Source organism: Balaenoptera borealis, assembly GCF_965194805.1.
Source record: "Balaenoptera borealis genome assembly, chromosome: 12".
In the NCBI taxonomy this organism is placed as follows: Eukaryota; Metazoa; Chordata; class Mammalia; order Artiodactyla; family Balaenopteridae; genus Balaenoptera; species Balaenoptera borealis.
The window spans coordinates 95,771,029-95,797,546 of record NC_138869.1 but is presented as its reverse complement, the minus strand read 5'-3'; the positions used below and the strand labels follow the sequence as shown (position 1 = coordinate 95,797,546).

At 40.0% G+C, this 26,518-nt stretch overlaps 1 protein-coding gene across 2 annotated transcripts in view; it reads right to left on the bottom strand.

Moving 5' to 3' along the window:
* Window positions 1–23,592, bottom strand: part of NUP153 (nucleoporin 153) — a 74,703-nt gene extending 51,111 nt beyond the window's left edge. For both annotated transcript variants that reach the window (XM_082346313.1, XM_082346314.1), the window contains exons 1-2: window positions 23,245–23,592; window positions 3,571–3,796 (exon numbers count right to left, since the gene is read on the bottom strand). In XM_082346313.1, the coding sequence (XP_082202439.1) occupies window positions 3,571–3,796; window positions 23,245–23,355 (337 nt within the window). In that variant the 5' untranslated portion in view covers window positions 23,356–23,592. The remainder of the gene's footprint in view (window positions 1–3,570; window positions 3,797–23,244) is intronic.
* Window positions 23,593–26,518: the final 2,926 nt, after the last annotated feature.

Here is a 26,518-nt window from a genome sequence, read left to right as displayed (position 1 = left end):
GATATTGGCAGACATTTACTAAATCTAGTATATACAGAAGTTATAGAGAAAAAAGAAATCTAGTATGATATACTTCTACTGGAAGGTATGCTGCTAATAGCAATGCCAGTTTTTTATATTTACAGAGCTTCCTTAACCTCCAAATCAGGCCCAATAAAGGATGCATTTTGGGATAATAAGACTAAATAAGGCCACATCATCTACGGATTCACACCAGCCATAAATGCCCAGTTTCTAAGAGTACACCTATGATCACATAGTATCAATCAGCCAATGTAGTCTACAACTTCAATCTACTGCTGACTAGCATATTAGATATGCCATTGTGGGGCTCTCAGAGGCCTGAACTCTTACTGAATCAATAAAAATCTAACATGTACATTATTTGAGGTTCTCCTCATTGATCCATTCCATTAACCTAGCAGAAGAAATCTAGACACCTAATGGCTCACCATCATTAAGACAGTCAGTACAAGGAGGTACATATAAGCAGACAGCTGCAGACAACAGATCTGAAACGGGCCACAGAGTCTATAATTGTCGTACTGCACTGTGCTATTTGAAGAATGTCCTATACTCTCCAGCTCCAGTTACTATTAATACAAAAGTTACAGTGGTAAAATTACTATTTAGTAAACAACACTCAGGACGGTTATAACTAAATTATTTTAAGCTTTTGATAATTTTACACTACTTTAAGAGCAAGTATATCTAAGTTGTTTTGAGAATGCATTGTCAAATTTAAGAGTAATGTTTCACAGAGTAAACATAAACGGATTTGCTACATCTAGTAAGATCTATATTCATCATACTGGGGAGTTATCAACAGTACTGTAGTCACACATTATGTGACTGCAACTATTGAGTAAATACTTTGAGGAGGTGGAGGCAGATTGTGAGAAGGGAACTGCCTGGAACGTACAGATTTTAAGATAGGAGCAGAGAGGTCAGCTCTTAGACAAGACAGAGGGAAAGTGCCATCAAGTGTTTGAAGTTAGTATCAGAAAGCTGTTCATAATTTGCTTCTAAATAATCAAGGGAGTTAGACTGAGAAGGTAGGTGAATAGACGTGGGAATAAAGAAAACAAAGTCAGCCATAAGCTGGTTGTCTTTGAAGCTGGGTAACAGGTACATGGAGGTTCACTGTACTACCCTCCTTACTTTTGTAGTTTGAAAATTTCCACAATAATTTAAATTTAGAAGTTATTCACAAAGGTGTGTGTAATATACACATAACAGAAAAGCTACCTTACAAACCTAATAATATAATGAATAAAATCCAAGTTGGAATTAACCTTGGCAGACCACTGAATTAATTCCATAGTTTCAATGAAAATACAAACAAAAAAGAACTTCACAGATGTAAAATGAGAAACGCCATTAACCTCACACCTGAATTAAATTCTTCAAGTTAGTTAATCCCCACAAGCATACTCACTAGGATGCAAAAGAAGGTTTCAGTCACTGTAGATATATGCTGCTGCACACTAAAAGTCTCCAGTCAAAAGAAAGAGAGAAGCTGTGGTCCCATTTGATGTCCAGAAAAGAGAGCAATATAGAAGCAGTCACCTTAGAGATCTACCAAATAAAATCTCAAGATGGTTGCTGGTAATATATTAGAAAGAAATCTTGAACAATACAGATATTAAAACTCCCTAAGTTACTCTAATAAAAATAAGCAAGGATTTGAAGACTAAGCCAAACTGAATATCACTAAGAAAACTTAGATTTGCCATTTCTCCCAAATAAGAATCACTCTTTCGGCCCATTTCACCCTCACTAGTTTTCCCTATAAGCAAACCAGGCAGGAAAATAAGTTACTAAGTATACCAAAATTAACAGGCACATATCCACATCAATTATTTAGGCAAGACAAGATTTCACAGAGTTCGAAAAAATTTTTATAAGTAAGTCAAAACATGTAGTGAAAGAAAAAATATATAGGCTGAAAGAAACATATACTTGAGGGATAAAGTGGACTTCATCAAAATTTAAAATTTTGTGCTTCAAAGGACACCATCAAGAAGCCAGAATAGGAGAAAATACTTGCAAATCATATACAGGTAAGGGCTTATATCCAGAATACGTAAAGACCTCTTTCAATTCAACTATAAAAAGACAAATAACCCAGTTAAAAATGGAAAAGGGGGATCTGCATAGCCATTTCTCCAAAGATGTATAAATGGCCAATAACATGAAAAGATGCTCATTATTAGTCATCAGGGAGATGCAAATCAACACAATGAGATACCACTTCACGTCTACCAAAATAGGTATAATTTATGTTTTTTAAAAAAAGGAAAATTAGTATTTGTGAGGTTGTAAAGAAATTGCATTCTTCATACACCGCTGGTGGGAAGGTAAGATGGTGTAGCCACTTTAGAAAAACAGTTTTTCCTCAAAATGTAAAATTACCCGATGACCCAGCAATTCTCCTCCTAGGTATATACCCAAGAGAAAACATATCCACACAAAAACGTGCATAGGAATACTCAAAGTGGCACTGTTCATAATACCCAAAAAGTAGAAACAACACAAATGTCCATCAGCGGATGAATGGATAAATAAAATGTAGTTTCTCCATTCCATGAGCTATTACCTGGCAATAAAAAGGAAGTTCTGATACACGCTATGACATGGATGAACCTTGAAGACATTATGCTAAGTGAAAGAAGCCAGTTACAAAAGACCACACATTTTATGATTCCATTTATATGAAATGTCCAGTATACAGATTGGTGGCTGCCTAGGGCTGGAGGGGTAGGGATGGGGAGTGACCACTAATGGGTATAGGATTTTGCGGAGATGGGGAGGAAAGGATGGTGATTAAAGTGTTCTAAAATTGACTGTGGTGACTGAACAACTCTGTATATACCAAAACCCACTGAACTATACAATTGAAATGGGTGAGTCCTATTGTTATGCGAAGTACATCTCACTAAAGCTGTAAAACATATATAAAGTGAAATGACAGAGTAACATTCCCAAATATGTCACATTCATGGGTTACACTGAAGCTATTTAATATTTGTCACCCCACAAAAACGCCATAAATGGATCCAAAAAAGCATTTAAAATGCAGGGTCACTCAGTGGTAAGATTAATGAAGTGGCCCAGCTGCGCTAGCTGCAGAGGACAGGAGACAACTGCAGTGACACCGTACCCAAGTCCGTGTGCTGTGGGAAGCACTGCCACGCTGCTCCTTTAGTGCCACGACCTACTCTAAGGGCTTCACCTTTACTTTTTTCAAAACCATTTCTGAGGGTACAGAGGAGAACAGAGATTACCTTGACCAAAGCCACATGACTAACAATTGGTGGTATGAAAATTCAAACCCAAAGTCTAGCAGCAGAGCTTGCACTCTCAACTGATACAGTATTTCAGCCTCCCTTAATAAACAAAAAAGCTGATAAATAAAAAAGATCTCTAATTTGAAGGTGATCATCACCCTCCTCCAACATCGTTTCTGTACTACACAATTAGATTTACCATAGCCAGGTAACATAAACATACTTTAAATTAAGGCATGAAAACCTATCATTCACAACAAAATATCCACATTCTATTTACCTTCTGAATTACTGACTGTTGGCTCAGGAGTGATTCTCCCATCATGAACGCTAGGGCTTTCCTCATCAGCGTACAGTAGACGCTCATCTTCCCTATTTTCCGGCCACTGTGCCACCTCTCTTGTGTCGGTTGAGCAGCTACATACAGCTTCATTCTTGTGGAAGTATCTTTGTAGCCATCCTGGCACAATATTCTTAACAGATTCTGTAACCCTGCTGAGAATGCCCTGTTGGGGGGAAAACATGTAAGGCAGGTTTAGAAATGTATCTTTTACATAAGTACCTATTTAAAGAAAGCCATGCCAGGCAAAACACAACTGTTTCCAACAAAGTTTCCTAAAAATCAGTTACGTGAGTTAATGTTGACGTAATGTATTTTACAAGTTCTATACTTTATGAAATTCCTACTTTTTTCTTTCTTTCATATGCATATGTCCATGAGCCAATAGTTGTCCCGAATGGCCGTATTGTTCTAATCTTTAAAAAACTCCCACAGGTCTTCAACTAAGCAATATAAATTTTAGATTTAGTAATAAGATATGCACTAAAATGTTATAATCCCAGACAAAAGGCATCCATCTTGATCCCAGCATATTAAAAGAAGCAATAAATACCTTCAATAGCTTCCTCAAATATTTTATTGCACATTCTTTAAGAACAAAAATTTAGACAAATAAAAATGAGAATTTTTTTAAAAGGCAATAAGACAACTAATCCAACATAATAAACTCAACAAATAATCTCAGATTTTTTTTTTGACGGTAAAATTTTGTTATATCAAATGTTGCCTGAAAACCAAGAATTTTATTACAGTAACTTTTAAAGGGAGAAAAAGATGTGGTATAACAACTACCAGCATTATTAACATTCATCAGAACAGACAGTGTTCTCAGCAGTTTCAACATATTATTCAATTTAATCCTCACAATAATCTTATGAAATTGGTTTTAACCGTGCCACTTTACAGATGAAGAGAGACAATGAAGTTAAGTAACCTGCCCAAGTACAAACACAACTGCTATGGTATATCTAGGATAGAGTAAAAGCATCGACTTAGAGGTTGGTAGGCTGTACTATGATTTACTCTAGGTAAAATAAGAATAACACTCTCTCCTACTATTACCTGATAGGGATTATAATGAAGATCAAATGAAGTAATGTGAAAGCACTTCACAACTTACTAAATATTAACAGAAACATACACTGATAATTTTATTACTAATGAGAAAAATAAAAAGTTAGCAGAAACAAGCTCGGGTGAGGTAATCAGTTTTAGGCAACAATTCCCTTCACAGAATAGGATTTCAGAGAGAAAGCCATGGAAGGGAAAGAATGAATCAGCAGGTACAAAAAAAACAGTAAAGTTAAGGCAGAGCACATAAACCTTGAAAGCAAACCCAAGACAAAGAGGCCTTGAAAAATTCTGTCAATAGTAAAGATGGAAGACACCTCTGATATAAGCACTTGAGTAGTATTCTCCTGATTATCTGAAAAGCTGTAGGTAACAACTGGGAAAAAAGTAATTACTTTTCCTCCCATCAGAAACTCTGAACAGATCTACATTGTGTAAGATCTCTAACAACACATGAAGCCAGCAGCCCTAGAATACTCACTACTGAAAAACACAAATTCACTGTTCCCCTTTTCTATGCCAATGTTACACAGTATTAGTTTCTTTGGAAAGAAAGATTCTATACCTACTCCAAGATTTAATATTTATAAAAACATTCATGTTTATTATTTTGCTAATTATTTATATTTAAATATTTATTTACCCCCTCCCCATATTCCAAAAGACTTGAAAGTGCTTTCAATATATAACACAGTTTAAATAAGTAAAAAAAAAAAAGACACACTTGATACAAAGCGATGTTAAGGCACTATAGCAAGAATTTAGAGTAAAATAAATCTTTCGTAGACTTCCTCTAAGGTGTTTAGCTACTAAAAGTATCAGAGATTCCTGTGATCTCTACTCACTGAAGGAGGCAAGTACAGAACAACTTAAAATTAGCACCGTACTTAACCAAAGGTCACTTATGTGGCAGCATTAGGTATTGTGGAGAATAATCAGTAAAAATTGAACAGTCAAAATGGATTAAAAAAAAAAAAAGCTCCTTCGTTGAAACTCATGAATTTTGCTTGGAGACCTTCTCTTTTCTAACCTGAAATGTAACCAATTTATTTAGTCTCAGACCAGAGCAGCTTAGTACAAAATTACAGTGAGAGGGCTTCCCTGGTGGTGCAGTGGTTAAGAATTCACCTGCCAATGCAGGGGACACAGGTTCAAGCCCTGGTCCGGGAAGATCCCACATGCCGCGGAGCAACTAAGCCCGTGCGCCACAACTACTGAAGCCCGTGCACCTGGAGCCTGTGCTCCGCAACAAGAGAAGCCACCACAATGAGAAGTCCCCACACCACAGCAAAGGGTAGCCCCTGCTCGCCAGAACTAGAGAAAGCCCGCACGCAGCAACGAAGACCCAATGCAGCCAAAAATAAATAAATATTAAAAAAAAAAAAAATTACAGTGAGAGAGAGGAATTACTAGTGGCACAATGAATGACAGCATGATGCACGTGACAACAAAATTAAATACAGATGCTAAAATTGACCTGGAACTGTTATTAAAAAGAAATATCCCCTCACTTCAATATGCCTCTATAGGGTAAATGACCCTAAATCATCAAGAAAAGTTAAATTAAGCTCAGTATACCCTAGTTACTAGTGGTTCCCAAGATGTGGTCCCTTCACCATTTATATCTGCATTACCTAAGGCCCAATCCCAGCCCTACTAAATTCAGGAGATAGGGCTCACCTGTTTTCACAAACCTTTCCAAGTGAATCTGATGTATGCTATAGTTTGAGAACCACCAATCTAATTGAAGAGATTAGGGGGCTTCCCTGGTGGCGCAGTGGTTGGGAGTCTGCCTGCCAGTGCAGGGGACGCGGGTTCGAGCCCTGGTCTGGGAGGATCCCACATGCCGCGGAGCAACTAGACCCGTGAGCCACAACTACTGAGCCTGCGCATCTGGAGCCTGTGCTCCGCAACAAGAGAGGCCGCGATAGTGAGAGGCCCGTGCACCGCGATGAAGAGTGGCCCCCGCTTGCCGCACTAGAGAAAGCCCTCGCACAGAAACAAAGACCCAACACAGCCAAAAATAAAAAATTAAAATAAAAAAAAAGAGATTAGGAAATTAGATACATTTCAGGAAATCACAATACATTTCAGGGAAAAAATCCCTCTACAAGAGGTGAGTAAAATTATGTATACTTAAATCTTAATATTCAGTTATCTGGAAAACATACATGTGGAGTACTAGTCAGACAATAATTAAAATATATCATAATATTAAAATACTATTTAATGAATCAGAATAACAAACCTTACAATGGACTGTGCTGAATACAATGTGGATTAATAACTATTTCCCCAGTGTTTCCCAAACTTTAGCCATGATTTTTACCTGTACTGTTATTTAATGGTTTTCTATCTGTTTTATTTCTCTTAATAAACAGTTTTTCCTACACAATAAAATCTACCAAATCACAAATTTGATGCTGTACTGGTCTTCACTTGCGCTGCCCTGACACCATTCCTGACTGGCTGTCTCAACAAACTGGCTTCTGGACTGGCTCATGAGAGATTCTGGAGGATATCAGATACTAGAGGATGGGAGGAAAGAGAAGTCGTTCTTCCTGTGCTCCCTCTGCTCAAGCGCCCCTTCTCTAGAACTACAGCTCCAGCCAGGTAGCCCTTCCTCCACTCCAGTTACACAGTTTCTTCCCTTTTCCATCCAGCCCTAGGGATGGCAGCAGCTTCCCACTGTTGCTAGTCTCTGGGTATCCTGCTATCCCGCATGTATTCCTTTAATCACCACCATATCTTTGAGTAGACTCTTTCTTAAAGATATTTCAGCTGAACCATCTGGAGAACTGTTTCCTGTTGGGTCCTTAGCGTACTTGTTAAATTTGTTTTCTAATTAACATGAAAAATAAAAAGTCAGTCCACATATCAGTTAGATTCATCTGCTTTAGCAACAATGGAACACATATACCACACCTGGGGAAGCACTTACTATCCAGAAGTTACATCCAACTGTTATCTCTGTAAAACAGTACATAAACGGACCAGGAAAGAGGCTTACCCTGAAGAAAATTTTAAAATCTTACCTAGCTCACAGAGGTAAAAGGCAAACATTGCTTTTCTTCATTTAATTTGTACTTATTGATCACATATTACATGTCAGGCAAGAACACTAGGGATAATAAACAGGGAACAGGTTCCTGCCCTCTTGGAGCTTAGATTCTAAGTTAGGGAGACAAATAAGTATAACATGTAACACATGATATGGTGATTCAGTGCTATGGGCAACAATAAAGCAGGGAAGCAAAATGGGGATAGTCGTTTTATATATGCAAAGACCTGAAAAAAGTGAGAAATGAGCCATGTATATTTCTAGCAGAGAAGTATTATAGGCTGAGGAAGCAAAAGGTGCAAAGACTCAAATGTAGGAATGTCCTTGGCACATGCCATCCAAGCTTCTCGTAACGTTGTTAATAAATGCACTATCTGATAGACCTGAAATAACTATTTCGATCCTTCAAAATTCCCCTTTAATCATGTGTGTGCACGTACGTGTATGTGTGAGAATGTACGTGTAACCTTTTGTTCTGTGGCTCATCTAGTGACTATAAAAAAGCCTAAAAATGTGGTTCTCAAATTGGAGTCTTCAGACCAGCAGCCTTGGTGTCACCTAAGAGCATGTCAGAAATGCAAATTTGTTTTAACAAGCTCTTGAGGTGATTCTTACGCAAATTAAAGTTTGAGAACCACTGTACTAAAATCATCTAAAAACTCTGACAGGTTTCCCAATTAAGGCCATGATAAACATAACCCTGAGTATAAACTTAACTACAAAATAAACTGTTTCCAAGATTATCTCATCAAAGATGTCATACCATTATACCAACTTTCCTAAGTACCTACTTTATAATATGAATTCTGAATATCAAATATAGAAAGAAGTAAACAGAAGTAAAACATAAAAGGCTACCTTTGAATCTCTTTTATTTCCAGTTAAAGACTTAACATGCTTATTTATAGTAAATAACCAACTACCAGATATTATAAGTTAAAAAACTGTTAGGGAAAAGAAATCTCCTGATTATGCATAGAATGGGGTAGACTGAAGACGTAAGGGACCCTGTCTATCGTATAGATTTGGAGAAGTACTTCCCTGGCGGGCAATTTTTATGAGTTTTGAAGTACTTCAGCCACTAATGGAAAACTGAGAAAAAGTGAAGGAAGCTAGAAAAGGGGAAAAATAGTTTTCTTATGGAAGAAAAGGTTCCTTTTACAATCACCAAAGAAGGTCTACCTTTTCAAGAGTTATTGAGATAATATGCTTCAGGTCTTTACAGGAATGGGGCAAATCAGCTTCCTATATGGACTTGAAGAAAGAATGTTTTGTGATATTAAAAATAAGCAAGCAAACAAACAAACCAACCTTGAGGGGGAAAGAGGTACACTGAGTAAAGGTCTACTAAGGAGTGAATACTCAAGTCCTACTTTACCAGAATAGCTTTCTCTCCACTTCCACAGGCTTCAGTGGTAAGCATAACTGCCATCATTATAACTTGATGTTTAAGTTTTCCTACAGAAAATCTTCTCTGATCCTCCAAGTCTAGGCAGTCACTCACGTACATGCACCCACAGCACCCTGTACTTCCTACAGGCAATCTGTCATATGGGATGGTAATCACAGTCTATCACCTCCCCTGGAGGATCAGCTCTGTGAAGGCAGGCAACAGGTCTGTACAGGGCACAGATTAGCTGGTGCATGATTTTAATTTTCTACAGCTGCACTAGTCAACCAGCTTTTTATTCCCACATACGAATATGCTGTGGCAAGTTTCAAAAAAGGACATCAGTAATCCTAGAATTCAAAAAAATAAATAATACATTTGCTTGGTATAATAGCTTCAGCTTAAACAAATATTATTTTTGTTGCCACACTAATAGTCCTTCCTCCAAAAAACAACTTGTGAAGTTAGCCAAGAGCATGGGAAAATTGAACCATCCTCTGGAATGATAAATAACACAAAGCCAACTAAATGAAGAGAAGCAGAAAAGTAGTCAAAGGAAGAAAAATTAATGAAGGGCTTATTAGAAAAAGCAACAAAACAAATGGGGCATTAAAATCTTTAAAATACTCCTCGTAGCCAAAGCAAAGTCTACACCAGATGATCCTAAGTAATGAAGTTAAATTCAAGGATTACAGGGGTGAATCTTTAAACCTGGACTGGTTAAAATGATTGGATTTTTTTTCTCCTCAAGAACTAAGGGCTCTTCATTTGGCAAACATGGCAAAAACAAAACAAAAACAAAACCAAAAAACCCCACAACAAAAACGCTATCAAAATGTCACTGAGATCTAGTATAAATACTCAATTTGGGGGCCAAAAGTAAATTCAATTCAATACTATACACATATCAAGCACATCCAATTTGTAAGCTACTGTGAATGTATTAGCTTTTCAAATTACATTTAACCTGAGTTCAAGGGTTAATCAAAGAAGCTGAGGTGGGGCAAGGCTCTTCTACAATCCTAACTCAGAACTCAATTGTAATGGAAAAAAAATTCTTTTCCTATATATCTTCTCACCAATTTGTAATATCATAATAACCAGAGACACCTCTCCTTATAAGTACTATACAGCCTTCCTTCTTCTTATATAATGCCCTCTATTCCTATTAGTTTACTTGACTTTTGACCTCAGTTCTATTCAACTGTTTTTTTGTTTGTTTTTTTGCTGCACCGCGCTGTGTTGCTTGCAGGATCTTAGTTCCCCGACCAGGGACTGAACACAGGCCCTCAGCTGTGAAAGCACAGTCCTAACCACTAGACCACCAGGGAATTCCCTCAACTCTCCTTTCTTCACATTACCCTCTACTAAATAGTAGTATTCAGATTATAAAATCTCCTTTCTCATGTAAACTTCACGGGATTGCTAACTATAAATATCAAACATAACCCATCTTCAGTTTTAAGGTTCTGAAGCCCTATTCTCCCAGAATACACTGCTGTTTTGATTTCTGTCTGTTCTTTTGGCTGCCTTTATTTTGTTGAAGCTTGTCACTGACCCTTAGTTTTCTTCCAAGGGTCTGTGAACTCTCTCCTTACCCACTCAACTCCCGTGTCACTAGTCTCTCCACACTTTCTGGAAGTCTCATTTCATACAGATTCCCTAATCAGTTTTCCCCCTGCTCCATCCAAGCCCAAGTGAAGAACAAGGGCTAAGAACCCAAGACTTCACATGAGACTTAAAGAATATCTAATTATAAATATAAAAAATCTGAAACACTAAATAGTAAAAACCTAGATGCTATTCTAATCTTTCAGTTAGTTCCAGCTTTTTAATATATCCATTCTAACATTACTTATTTTAACAATGCATCTCTATTATAAAGTATTCAAATTCTAATGCAGTTATACTGAATCTAGTTTCAGTAACCTGAATTTAACCTAAGCTATTACTTGTCACGTTTTACAACCTACAGACAGTCATTTAGCAGCCAAGTTTCTCCTGACCACCCAGTCCAAACCTTTCCAGCCACGTAAAATCCATTCCTTATACTTTTCATTTCTCTTCTCAACATCAAGAGATTAACTCAAAAAAACATGAGCACAGGGACTTGCCTGGTGGCACAGTGGTTAAGAATCCGCCTGCTGATGCAGGGGACATGGGTTTGAGTCCTAGTCTGGGAAGATCCCACATGCTGTGGAACAACTAAGCCCATGTGCCACAACTACTGAGCCTGTGCTCTAGAGCCCGCAAGGCACAACTACTGAGCCCGCACTCCACAACAAAGAGAAGCCACCGCAATGAAGAGTAGCCCCTGCTCGCTGCAACGAAGACCCATAATTAATTAATTAATTAATTAATTTTTTTTAAAAAACATGAGCATAAAAGTTATTGTAGCTAAGAAAATTTTAAATTACAACTGGCCACAATTTTCAACGTCCTTTAAGACTCTAACACTAATTCAGGAAGGAGAAATATGACCTGGCTTAGTCTCTTAATTGAAATCTACATTATAGAGGTGGTATTAATAGATAATTAACAGTAATCAAACAACAAGGACAAGAAAAGGAGTCCCTAAGAGACCCCTCAAACTAGACACAATAAAAGCTTAAAGCAATTTAATCCACTAAAAGTTATCTACAAGATATTGTCACTTGTCTTTCACAATCTGTTTGAAAACTGGGTGTAAAAGTTTATTCTTTAAGTCACAAGCAGACGGGCAGGGAAAGTAAAATCTCTTTAGACAGAAGAGGCGTTCTACCATCCTTTTTCCAATAGTAAACATAGTAAATTGTATCTGGTGGCAAGACCTTCACCTGGGCTTAGCAACACAGAAGAACCCTTTATAAATATATTACAGAGAGGGCGGAGTTAAGATGGCATACTAGGAGGACGCGGAATTCGCGTCTCCTCACCACTAGGGCACCTACTAGGCACCAGTGGGGGACCACGGACACAGGAGGAACCCCCAGCGACCAGGTAGGACGGGGGGCATGGGGGGAGTGAAGGGTGAGGAGAAGTGGAGGTGGGATGGGACTGGCGCCCCTGAGGGGTGGCTGGGGGAGGGGAAGGGATCCCACGCCCGAAGGGGGAAATTGGGGAACCACTAGGAGGGCAGAGGATCAAAAGGGAGCGTGGCCAGGTTTCCCCTGCCCACTTGGGCCCCCGGGAGCCTGCTGAGATCCCGGGCCTGATCCTCTGCCCACCGAGGGCCCCTCGGCACAGGTCCTGAGGGAGTGGGAGGGAGGGAAGGGGGAGCAAAAGTAAAGGCCGGAACTCCGGGACCGGCACCCCTGAGGTGTGGCTAGGGGAAGGGAGGAGTTCCTACAGCAGCAGGACCCACCCCGGTTACGGGACCAGTGGCTACGGCGGAGACGGTGGGGGAGGGGCACAAAGGAACGGAAGGGAACGGGGCCAGGGCCTTCCCTGTCCACTTGGGCACCAGGACGCCTGTTGGGCTCCCAGGCCTAATCCTCTGCCCTCGGAGCCTCCCTCCTGCCGTGCGGAGCCCAAGCCCCGCCCCTGCACCCCTCACCCAGGGCCCCACCTCTACACTCGGAGACTCCCTCTGAGACCCCCTCCAACGCGCTGGGCCTAAACCCCTCCCATACTCCCTCACCCAGGGCCCTAGGAACTCCACATTCTGGAGGCTCTCCTTTGGAGGTGCTGCCTCACCCCTTCCGAGCAGGTCCTAAGCAGAAGCCCCACCCCACGCTTGAACAGTCACCCCGCCTAGGCCCCGCCCAACGCTAAACCACGCTCCTGACTCAGTTCCATCCCCGCCTAAACTCCATCAAGCTTTTTTTGACTCCCATAGCCAAGGCTTTTTTATTTTCTTTTTTCCTCTTTTAGATTGGGGTTGTGTTTTACCTTGTTGATTCACTGTTCCGATTCTTTTATATTTTTATTTTCCCAAATAAATCTTTTACTTTTCTAATTTTATTTTATTCTTTATACTTTGTTATTGTTCTCTCCTTTTGGCTTGTTTCCGCCCCCCCCCCCTTTTTTTCTTTTTTCTGTTGTGGTTTTATTTTACCTTGTTGCAGTTGTTTCAACTACAGTTTTATTTTTCCTAATATATTTTTTAATCTAATTTTATTTTCTTTTTTATTCTTTGATACTGTACTGCTCCTTTTCTTCTTTTTTTTTTTTTTAACGTGCTACAAAGCTTGCAGGATCTTGGTTCCCAGGCCAGAGGTTAGGGCCGAGCTCCTGTGGTGGGAGCTCTGAGTCCAAACCACTGGACTAACAGAGAACCTCAGACACCAGGGAATATCAATCGGAGTGAGGCCTCCCAGAAGTCCTCATCTCAGCACCAAGAACTGGTTCTATCCAACTGCCTGCAAACTCAAGCGCTAGATGTCTCAGGCCAAACAACCAGTAGGACAGGAATACAGCACCACCCAAAAAAAAAAAAGAAACGACTAAAAAATATATTACAGACTAAGGAGCAAGGTAAAAACCTACAAGACCAAATAAATGAACACAAAATAGGCAACCAACCCCCCAAAAAATTCAGAGTAACGACAGTAAAGATGATCCAAAATCTTGGAAACAGAATGGAGAAAATACAAGACACACTTAACAGGGGTCTAGAAGAACTAAAGAGCAAACAAACAGTGATGAACAACACAATAAATGAAATTAAAAATTCTCTAGAAGGAACCAATAGCAGAATAACTAAGGCAGAAGAACGGATAAGTGACCCGGAAGATAAAAGAGCGGAAATAACTACCGCAGTGCAGAATTAAAAAAAAAGAATGAAAAGAATTGAGGACAGTCTCAGAGACCTCTGGGACAACACTAAACGAACCAACATTCAAACTATAGGGGTCCCAGAAGAAGAAAATAAAGGGTCTGATAAAATATTTGAAGAGATTATAGTTGAAAATTTCCCTAACATGGGAAAGGAAATAGTCAATCAAGTCCAGGAAGCGCAGAGAGTCCCATACAGGATAAATCCAAGAAGAAGCACGACAAGACACATATTAATCAAACTATCAAAAATTAAATACAAAGAAAAAATATTAACAGCAGCAAGGGAAAAGCAACAAATAACATACAAGGGAATCCCCATAAGGTTAACAGCTGATCTTTCAGCAGAAACTCTGCAAGCCACAAGGGAGTGGCAGGACATATTTAAAGTGATGAAAGGGAAGAACCTACAACCAAGATTACTCTACCCAGCAAGGATCTCATTCAGATTCGACAGAGAAATTAAAACCTTTACAGATAAGCAAGTTAAGAGAATTCACCACCACCAAACCAGCTCTACAACAAATGCTAAAGGAACTTCTCTACGCAGGAATCACAAGAGAAGGAAAAGACCTACAAAAACAAACCCAAAACATTAAGAAAATGGTAATAGGAACATACATATCGATAATCTCCTTAAATGTAAATGGATTAAATGCTCCAACCAAAAGACATAGAGTGGCTGAAAGGATACAAAAACAAGACCCATACATATGCTGTCTACAAAAGACCCACTTCAGACCTAGGGACACATACAGACTGAAAGTGAGGGGATGGAAAAAGATATTCCATGCAAATGGAAATCAAAGGAAAGCTGGAGTAGCAATTCTCATATCAGACAAAACAGACTTCAAAATAAAGACCATTACAAGACACAAAGAAGGATACAACATAATGATCAAGGGATCAATCCAAGAAAAAGATAAACAACTGTAAACATTTATGCACCCAACATAGGAGCACCTCAATACATAAGGCAAATGCTAACAGCCATAAAAGGGGAAATCGACAGTAACACAATAACAGTAGGGGACTTTAACACCCCACTTTCACCAATGGATAGATCAACCAAAATGAAAATAAGTAAGGAAACACAGGCTTTAAATGATACATTAACCAAGATGGACTTAATTGATATTTATAGGACATTCCATCCAAAAACAACAGAATACACTTTCCTCTCAAGTGCTCATGGAACATTCTCCAGGATAGATCATATCTTGGGTCACAAAGCAAGCCTTGGTAAATTTAAGAAAACTGAAATCATATCAAATTTCTCTTCTGACCACAATGCTATGAGAGTAGTTATCAATAAAAGGAAAAAAACTGTAAAAAACACAAACACATGGAGGCTAAACAACAAACTACTAAATAACCAAGAGATCACTGAAGAAATGACAGGAAATCAAAAATACCTAGAAACAAATGACAAGGAAAACACGACAACCCAAAACCTATGGGATGCAACAAAAGCAGTTCTAAGAGGGAAGTTTATAGCAATACAATCCTACCTCAAGAAACAAGAAAAATCTCAAATAAACAACCTAACCTTACACCTAAAGCAATTAAAGAAAGAAGAACAAAAACACCCCAAAGTTAGCAGAAGGAAAGAAATCATAGAGATCAGATCAGAAATAAATGAAAAAGAAATGAAGGAAACAATAGCAAAGATGAATAAAACTAAAAGCTGGTTCTTTGAGAAGATAAACAAAATTGATAAACCATTAGCCAGACTCATCAAGAAGAAAAAGGGAGAAGACTCAACTCAATAGAATTAGAAATGAAAAAGGAGAAGTAACCACTGACACTGCAGAAATACAAAAGATCATGAGAGATTACTACAAGCAACTCTATGCCAATAAAATGGACAACCTGGAATTCTTAGAAAAGCACAACCTTCCGAAACTGAACCAGGAAGAAATAGAAAATATAAACAAAGCAATCACAAGCACTGAAATTGGAACTGTGATTAAAAATCTTCCAACAAACAACAGCCCAGGACTAGATGGCTTCACAGGCAAATTCTATCAAACATTTAGAGAAGAGCTAACACCTATCCTTCTCAAACTCTTCCAAAATATAGCAGAGGAAGGAACACTCCCAAACTCATTCTATGAGTCCACCATCACTCTGATACCAAAACCAGACAAAGATGTCACAAAGAAAGAAAACTACAGGCCAGTATCTCTGATGAACACAGATGCAAAAATCATCAACAAAATACTAGCAAACAGGACCCAGCAGCACATTAAAGGATCATACACCATGATCAAGTGGAGTTTATCCCAGGAATGCAAGGATTCTTCAGTATACGAAAATCAATCAATGTGATACAGCATATTAACACACTGAAGGATAAAAACCATACGATCATCTCAATAGATGCAGAAAAAGCTTTTGACAAAATTCAAAACCCATTTATGATAAAAACTCTCCAGAAAGTAGGCATAGAGGGAACCTACGTCAACATAATAAAGGCCATATATGACAAACCCACAGCCAACATTGTTCTCAAGGATGAAACACTGAAACCATTTCCTCTAAGATCAAGAACAAGACAAGGTTGCCCACTCTCAGCACTATTACTCAACATAATTTTGGAAGCTTTAGCCACAGCAATCAGAGACAAAAAAGAAATAAAAGAAATCCAAATTGGAAAAGAAGAAGTAAAACTGTCACTGTTTGCAGATGACATGACACTATACATAGAGAATCCTGAAGATGCCACCAGAAAACTACTAGAGCTAATCAATGAATATGGTAGAGTAGCAGGATACAAAATTAAAGCACAGGGGCTTCCCTGGTGGCACAGTGGTTAAGAACCTGCCTGCCAATGTAGGGGACACGGGTTCGAGCCCTGGTCTGGGAAGATCCCACATGCTGCGGACCAACTAAGCCTCTGCATCACAACTACTGAGCCTGTGCTCTAGAGCCCGTGCTCTGCAACAAGAGAAGCCACCGCAATGAGAAGCCCGTGCACCACAATGAAGAGTAGCCTCCACTCGCCCCAACTAGAGAAAGCCCGCGTGCAGCAATGAAGACCTAACACAGCCAAAAATATAAATAAATAAATTAATTTTAAAAAATTAATGCACAGAATCTCTTGCATTCCTATACAGTAATGCTGAAAAATCTGAAAGAGAAATTAAGGAAACACTCCCATTTACCACTGCAACAAAAAGAATAAAATACCTACGAATAAACCTACCTAAGGAGATAAGAGACCTGTATGCAGAAAACTATAAGAACTGATGAAAAAAATTAAAGATGATACAAACAGATGGAGAGATATACCATGTTCTTGGATTGGAAGAATCAACATTGTGAAAATGACTATACTACCCAAAGCAATCTACAGATTCAATGCAATCCCTATCAAACTACCACTAGCATTTTTCACAGAACTAGAACAAAAAATTTCACAATTTGTATGGAAACACAAAAGACCCCGAATAGCCAAAACAATCTTGAGAAAGAAAAACGGAGCTGGAGGAATCAGGCTCCCTGACTTCAGACTATACTACAAAGCTACAGTAATCAAGACAGTCTGGTACTGGCACAAAAACAGAAATATAGATCGAAGGAACAGTATAGAAAGCCCAGAGATAAACCCACGCACATATGGTCACCTTATCTTTGATAAAGGAGACAAGAGTATACAATGGAGAAAAGACAGCCTCTTCAATAAGTGGTGCTGGGAAAACTGGACAGCTACACGTAAAAGAAGGAAATTAGAACATTTCCTAACACCATACACAAAAATAAACTGAAAATGGATTAAAGGCCTAAATATAAGGCCAGACACTATAAAACCGTTAAAGGCAAACATAGGCAGAACATTCTATGATATAAATCACAGCAAGATCCTTTTTGACCCACCTCCTAGAGAAATGGAAATAAAACCAAAAATCAACAAATGGGACCTAATGAAACTTAAAAGCTTTTGCACAGCAAAGGAGACCATAAACAAGATGAAGACAGACCTCAGAATGGGAGAAAATATTTGCAAGTGAAGCAACTGACAAAGGACTAATCTCCAAAATATACAAGCAGCTCATGCAGCTCAATATCAAAAAAACAACAACCCAATCCAAAAATGGGCAGAAGACCTAAATAGACATTTCTCCAAAGAAGATATAGATTGTCAACAAACACATGAAAAGATGCTCAACATCACTGATCATTAGAGAAATACAAATCAAAACTACAATGAGGTAGCACCTCACACCAGTCAGAATGGCCATCATCAAAAAATCTACAAACAAATGCTAGAGAGGGTGTGGAGAAAAAGGAACCCTCTTGCACTGTTGGTGGGAATGTAAATTGATACAGCCACTATGGAGAACAGTATGGAGGTTCCTTAAAAAACTAAAAGTAGAGCTACCATATGACCCTGCAATCCCACTACTGGGCATATACCCTGAGAAAACCATAATTCAAAAAGAGTTATGTACCACAGTGTTCATTGCAGCACTATTTACAATAGCCAGGACATGGAAGCAACCTAATTGTCCACTGACAGATGAATGGATAAAGAAGATGTGGCACATATATACAATGGAATATTACTCAGCCATAAAAAGAAATGAAATTGAGTTATCTGTAGTCAGGTGGATGGACCTAGAGTCTGTCTTACAGAGTGAAGTAAGTCAGAAAGAGAAAAACAAATACCATATGCTAACATATATACATGGAATCTAAAAAAAAAAAGGCTCTGATGAACCTAGGGGCAGGACAGGAATAAAGACGCAGATGTAGAGAATGGACTTGAGGACACGTGGAGGGGGAAGGGGAAGCTGGGACGAAGTGAGAGAGTGTCATGGACATATATACACTACCAAACGTAAAACAGATAGCTAGTGGGAAGCAGCCGCATAGCACAGGGAAATCAGTTTGGTGCTTTGCGACCACCTAGAGGGGTGGGATAGGGAGGGTGGGAGGGAGGCACAAGAGGGAGGGGATATGGGGATATATATATACATATAGATGATTCATCTTGTTATATAGCAGAAACTAACACAACATTGTAAAGCAATTATAGTCCAGTAAAGATCTTAAAAAAAACCAAAAACAGATATCTAAAAGAGAAATATATATATATATATATATATATATATATATATATAAATAAAACAACCATGACCATTAGCCAAGTAGCTACAAATAAAACATTTTTGAAAATACAAGGTCATCACAACTTTCCAATAATATTCTGTGCCTAATGAAATGGTTTTAATTAGTGATATCAGACCATTTTACTTCAAGTAATAGGTAATTGCCTCATCAAAGGACTTTCCAGGAAATGGAGACACCTTGGCTTTTTTGTCATTATCTGAAAAACTGGTGAGTAAATTGATAAACTATCACACACAAGGGCCTCTCATCACAAACAAAAAAACCTACTATGCATTAAATAATTTAACACTTGGATTTATTTTCCTATACACTTAAATGACTGGCATTTCTATGAGGAACATGTTAAAAATAATGTACTTTTATGTAGTTTAAGGTAGTTTAAAGGTTTGGCCTCATCACTCAGAAAACAAGTTTTTAAATCTAGTACAAACCTATAAAAGACTGAACATTGGTAAAGAAAAATACCTCTACTAAGAGGCAGCAAAATTCAGATACAATAAAACATTTAAATCAAAAGGTTCTACTTAATCACAATTTCAAATGAGTCCTTACTCTATATGCCAGGCTCTGTTCTAAGAGCTTTCCTTATATTATCTCATTTAACCCCTCCCAACAATTTCCACTTTACAGATGAGTAAATTAAGCAGAGAGAACTTGTCCAAGTTCTGGCAGAATAGGGATTCAAACCCAGAGGCTCTGACTGTATTACAGCACATTTTTTTCCTATCAACTATTTCCATTTCTATTTTCACTAACCGTATTAATTAAACATCTAGGATAAAGCAAAGATAAAAGTCCAAACTACTCAGCGACTTCTGGAATGAGTTAAGTATTCAGCCATTAAATATCCCTCCTTTTCAAAACTGAGAACACTCTTCTGCCATCAGAATCCAAGCAGGACATAGTTATTTGGGACAAAGTATCATATAGAAGCTACCAAAACAACAAAAAAACTACACTATCACATAAACCAAGATTAGGCAAACCATGGTCTGTGGGCCAAATTCAGCCCTCAGCCTGTTTTCATACAGGCGGCAAGCTAAGAATGATTTTTACATTTTTTAAAGGGTTATAAAAACAAAACAAAGAACCTGCAGCAACAAAACCTAAAATATTTACTATATGGTCCTTTACAGAAAACGTTTGCAGACTCCTGATTTAAGCTACTGAATAGATAAAGGGGTTTCCTCCCCCCCTTTTTTGAAAATAGCTAAATGCAGAAACTGACTTGTAAGACAAACTGCATCTAGGAAGATAAAATGAGTGGATTCCCTTAGCTCCAAACCAGAAGACAAAACCTCTGAAGCACACCCCCCAAAAAAGGGCAAAAATAAGTAGTTCCCTTCTCACCAGGAGGTGGCAGTAGATTCTTCCAGAGGCAAGGTTCTGGTTTGCCCATGGGCTCAAGTTTTTTGTGGTGGCTATTAAGAAAAGCAGCTTGACCTCTCCAGAGCTGACTTTCTGGGCCTGACAATCTGCACAAAAAGGAAAGGGGAAAGGAGACTGAACAGGTGACAAGAACTGAGCACATTCTCTTTATTGACCTGTTCACTCCCACTAGAAAAATGATACCATTTCCTAAATGCATCTGGGCTAAGAGTTAGGGGGTAGGAAAGAAGGCAAGTGAAAATGATCAACTTAATCATTTGGTGCTGTTCTTCATTTTTGCTTCTACAATTCTTAAGTTACTACCCTTCAGTTAGTTGAATAAGACAATGGATTTTTGTCTCCACAACTTGAAGCAAGATGCCATTTTAAAGATCAGAAGTTAATAGGAAAAAAATGTGAACTTTAGGTATACCTCAGCAGAGCTAAACCAGAATAAGTCAAAACAGGAAATTACAAGTCAGTTGAACACATGCGAAAGTCGCAGGTACTGCGTGACTGCACAAGCCAGTTGGCCTGACAAGCAATGGCAAACATCCATTAACTAACAGTGCCAGATAGCTCATTCTTCTTTCAAGCCTCTACTACACAACCCAAAAGCTTCATTTTTGCCCAGAAACCACTGGACATTTAATCAAAATACATGAGTACAAAACATGCCATGTCATGAAGCTCCTTGCTATTCATGATGACTCAGCAGTTGCTGCAAAACAGAGGGGTGACAGCCTAGGATAGCTGACAGCAACCAGGGAGTCTACAAGTTCACAAAAGTTCCAGTAAGGATTAAAGAAAGTCCTTATTTTAAGATTTTTTTTTAATCCTTAAAGTATTCTTTTGTATATTCCTGGATACTTTTCTTTGGTAGTATCTGCCAATATTAATACCTGCAGTGTTGATTAAGAAACCCCCAAACACCTTTGATCCAACTCAAAAGCTAAAAATGTACTTTCTTTTTCAATTAAATGGGTGGGGCAAAAAGCTGAAAGTACTTTAGATAGGGGGAAATGATAAACTATCAGGCTTTAAAACAAAACCACACAGTCTGAAATCATACCAGCTCTAAGACAATTTGGATCATAGGTGTTACATTGTTAAGGCATCATCTCCCCCAAATTAGATTTTTATCTAAGTACATTTAAAAATAAGGTGTGATTTTTGGCTTTTGCCACTCAGAATATATGAGCTCCTTTCCAGACCATCCAATATTCTGTATTTACAAATTTCTTTTTTTATGTAGTAACTTTCTTTTGAGGAGATCTAGGAAAGCACTCAAAGACATTTATTCTTCAGGAAAAACAGAAAGCATGTGTGTTTAACTTCCACTCAACCAAAGGATTAGGTTAAATGGCCAGGCTTGTGACCCGAATTCTAATCTTAAATCTGCCTGCAAGTACCCCTGCTCCTCACAAAGGAATCTGAAAACCAAGCTCTTTTGGTATATATCCGGGGGAAAACCGGTGGGAGGTAAAAGTAAGGCCAAGACCTGTAACCGTAAGTAGAGACCTAATATTACAGACCACAATTTTTACTATTAAGAAATTTCTCTGAAATCTTTTAAAATTCTGTTTTTAATGATACAATTTAACACCAGCACCAAACATGTTAAAGTGTTCAATATTCATCATCATCCTTAATAAGGCAATCTAGGAAGTCTACCCTTAACAGTAAGCGACAAGTTATCAGACCCTTTTGCTATACCTTTGTGTTTTTTATAGGTTTAAGACCCACACTTACTTCTACCTTAGTATCCCTGAAAAGTGTTATGACTTTTATTAGAATATTCTTAACATATATCCTACTCAATCCCCATAACAAGTAAAATTTTTAAAACGGAGTTGTCTCAGAATCAAATGTCTCAGTTACAATTAGGATAAACTCCTTTTCATAATTTCAAACACCCACGAGTGCACAGGGTGCTTAGATTATAAGACCACCAACATTCCTGGAGTGTCAAAAAAGTACCTAAACTTCTAGAATACGCCCCGTAACATTAAAATAGTTTGTGCGTGAGATCAGAACTGGAGCCCCGGTCAGCTGTGCAGAATGGCCAATTCCAGCTTCCAAAATAAAAGGCAGGCGGGTGGGGTGGCGGGGGGGGGGGGGGGGGATTGGACAAAAGTGGGGAGGAAAGAGTCTCGCGACGGAAAAGAGACGTAAGTGTGGAGAGGGACTTTCAAAATGCCCCAGTGCCACTAACTATAAGCCGGTTAAGAAACAAACAAACAAACAAACAAAACAAAATCGAAGCCAGTGCTCTCAGATCGGGGAGGGACACCGGGAGATGGAGAATTAATTAATCGCGCTGTAAGTTATTCCACTTTCCGCGCTAACAGCGCCCCCGACAACCCCCGGGTGCCCCGGAGGCAGATTCCTCCGGGCAGCCCCCTCCCCACACACGCTGAGACGCGGGAGACTAGCAAACAGCAGACGTAGGGGCCTCCAGCCACATCTTTTTCCTTCTCCCTCGAGAGGACGTGAGTAATACCCCCAAACCCCCAATCCCCGCCAAAAAACGGAAGAATTCTAGGCCCAGCGTGGCCTAGGATTTCTGTTCCCGCCCTGCGCCGGTCGGGGGAAAGCCCCAGGCGGAGCGGGCTGGGGAGAGGCGGCCGAACCACACGTGTGCGCCGCAGGATTGGCCCGTCTCAGCCCACTTCCCGTCGCCGCCCCAGCGGCCAGAGCTCCCGCCGCCTCGCTCGGGCCTCCGCTCAGGCCCTCCCGTCCGCTCCACGTGGGGCGCCGGGGCCCCTCGCCGCCCGTCCACTCCCGCCCAGTTCCCGACCCGCTAGGCCCCCACGGCGCCGGGGTCCCGTACCTGGTGCTGTTGTCGCCCCTGCTGGTAAGGTTTAATTGGCCCCTGGTGGCAACGCCGAGTCCGGATCTTGCCGCCACCGTCCCCTCCTATGCCTCCAGCTCCCGAGGCCATGGCGTGAGCCTCCGCGGCTTCCCCCTCCGGGGCGGGAGAGGCAGAGACGGCCTTAGAGCCCCCCCCGCCCGGCCCCAGCCCAAAAGTACGCACGCGCTGCCCACACAGCGGGGCACAGGCACACCGGGAATCGCGGGGCTGCGAGCAGGAGCGGAGAGAGAACGCGCGCTGGCGGCAGGGAAGGGGGTGGCGGCGACAGAGGCCGAGAAGCTGGCTCCGGTCCGGCAGCCTCCCGCGGACCCCCGCCTCTGTGTATGTCACCGTCTCTATGGAGATTGCCCCGCAGAGGACACTGCGAGCGGCTCCAGGCGCTGCTTAGGCCTAACTCGACCGCCGGCTGATGGGGATTCTTCTTCCGTCGCCCTAGCCGTAGCTGCCGCAGTTGAAGCCGCCGGCGCCGCCCGCCTACCCCTCCCCTTTGCGCACAGCGCCCGCCCAGCCGTCGTCGTCGTCGTCCCTGCAGTCGCCGCTGTTGCGTCTATTGCCGCTGCTAAAGCCGCCGCTGCTAAAGCCGCCGCTGCAGTTGTGAGCCAGAAGGTCGTCACTCGTCAGCGCCCGACGAGTTTGCATCATCACGCTGCGACCGGGTGATAGGCAAGGAGGAAGGAAGGGCGGGTCGAGCCCGCTCTCTCGGCTGCGCAGGCCGCTGGGAAACGTAGTTCAGCGGAAGAAGGCGAATTCCCAGGACGCGGAAGGAGATGGGCGGTTCGCCGCAGAGGCACAAAGCCAGGGGTTCCGTTCGACTTATTGCTCTGCGCTGCAAACGTAGACTTCGGAAGAGGCATTTAGCACAAAAAGAGTAACCTCCTTCCCGGTCTCCTTCTCCCCGTGGTTGGTAAAGCGGGCAGAAAGTGAGCAGATCGTAAAATCACAGACAGAAGCTAACAATACCTTATAAAAAGAAAAAAAACTGGTTGAAAAGACAATGTCCATGATCTTTAAGCCTAAAGCAGAATTAGAAAATACATACAGTTTCGTTAATGTTCCATTAACATATAAGGGCTTTGTTGTCAAAACACACAAGTGCTGGAATTCTCACTCCACCACTCTCTAGTTTGACCTTGGATAAGTCAAAACCTTCCTCCCCCCTATAAAACGGGAACTTTAAAATCCACCTTATAGAGCTGTTGTGATCATCCAAATGGAGCACTTAGTATATTTCCTGGTATACAGGAAATGCAATAAATGATTACCTACAGCAGTCAGCTCACATTAGAGGTGAGTGGTATATTACCAGTAATAAAAATATACATATATTTGCCCCAAATAGAAGGCATTATATTTTGGAAAGTGAGTAAGCGAGGTAGGCTCAGAGACTGAATCCACAAAGTAGAGAGATTGTAAGAGCTGACTGTTAGAAAGATCTTGGTGATCACGTGATCCAGCCCTCATTCAACGGACAAGACAGGGGTCCAGAGAATTCAGGTGGCATACTGGAGGATACTGAGCTGCGCAGTCAAAGCCAGAACTATAACCCAGCTTTTCTATAAGAGTCCAAACAAGTAACCAAATGATTAGGGAGAAAATCTACTGTGAAGAAACATAGGCTTAATGTTCCATTTGAGACAATTGGTTTTAAAGCTTATAAATAACTTCGGAGTCAAATAGACTTAATTTAAAATCTATCACTTACTAGCTGTGTAGCCTTGGGGAAGTTACTGATCCTCTTTCTAAGCTTCAGTTTCCTGATCTGCAAATAGAATGAATATTAACCTCAACAGGTTGGTGGTTCTGATGAAAGGATTTATGTGTCTCTGTATAGTTCATAATAACTGCTTAGATACAAAGCATCTAATATCATCCAGTTATCAGATACAAATAACTAACTTCAAGACTTTTATACCATCTCTACCACCAAACTTCACTCCAATATTCCAATCACTATATAAATCATGTAAGTCAAAAGGTGAAGCCAAACTTACAGTACCTTGGAATTTGTAGTACCTTCCAGCACCTAAGGAACCATGACGTATAAGGCATAGGTTTACAGAACAAATGGCACCTCTGATTATAACCACCAAGACTATAAAAAGTTCCCAAATAGGATAGACAAAATTAATTACCTCCTTTTGTGCTTCAGTGTCCTAGCTTCATGCCCCCTTCCACCACTAACTCCCCACTAGACTCTCCAGGTATACAAGCTCTTCCCCCTGAAGCACTTCATCCTTCTTCAATACAGTTGTCTTTCATGATTCTTAGCTAGATATGTGACAAGCAGAGTAAAGTAATTCCTAATAAGCCAACTCCCAGAAAAGATCTGTACCTTAATCTCTAATTGCACTTCATATATAGGAGACTGAACTGTAGCCACATACCATTTGCCCTTTTCACCCTACCAAACTCAAAATTTCCAGCACAGGTGAATAAACTGGCTGGGACTCAAAAATCATTCCTGTCTTGGGGGCTGTTATTTGGTGTATGAGACAGCATTCATATCCGAGCTCTGAAAGGAAAGGACATGTGAAAGAGCTGGGCCACACTCAGATAAAACTTCAGAATAGAAGATTAGTAGGATTCAGGGAGATAAGGAAAAATCCACATCCTCCTTTAGCCTTGATCTCAGTTGTTTAACTCATTTTATGATTATTTCTTTGAAGTAAAATAAATGTGAGGGAACAATAATACTTTAGTCCCACATTCAGGTAACTGAGTTATTGGAAACTTTACCAATCTTGACAGCAGAGAAGGAATAAGAAGCAAGAAGAAATCTGCATCCTAAACTTTCCACTGCCTAATTTTACCCTGAAATAGTATCAGCCTCGCTATGGGATGAAATAACTTCTCGTACACAGTTTGAGATTCCAAAATAATATGGTGTCTGTGCTGAAATTCAGTTTGGAGTTACAAATCACCAAATCTAGAATTCTTCACACACTTTTGGTACAGAACTCATTGTTCAGTTAGGAATTACTAGTAGTTGAATGGGTTATAATAAGTTATTCTGATTATAAAACTTAATCTGCCCACCTTCAAACATACAAATAATTACTGAATATTTCTCTAAGAGATACTATATATAAGTTGGGAAAAATATCAAATGGCATGGAATAATAATAGGTATTCTTGAAATCCTTCCAGCCGTATTAGGAGTTAAGTTTTGGGGGAAGGGAATAATATGTATTATTTAGTATGTGTAAGTAAGCAATTTCTATAAATGATAAAA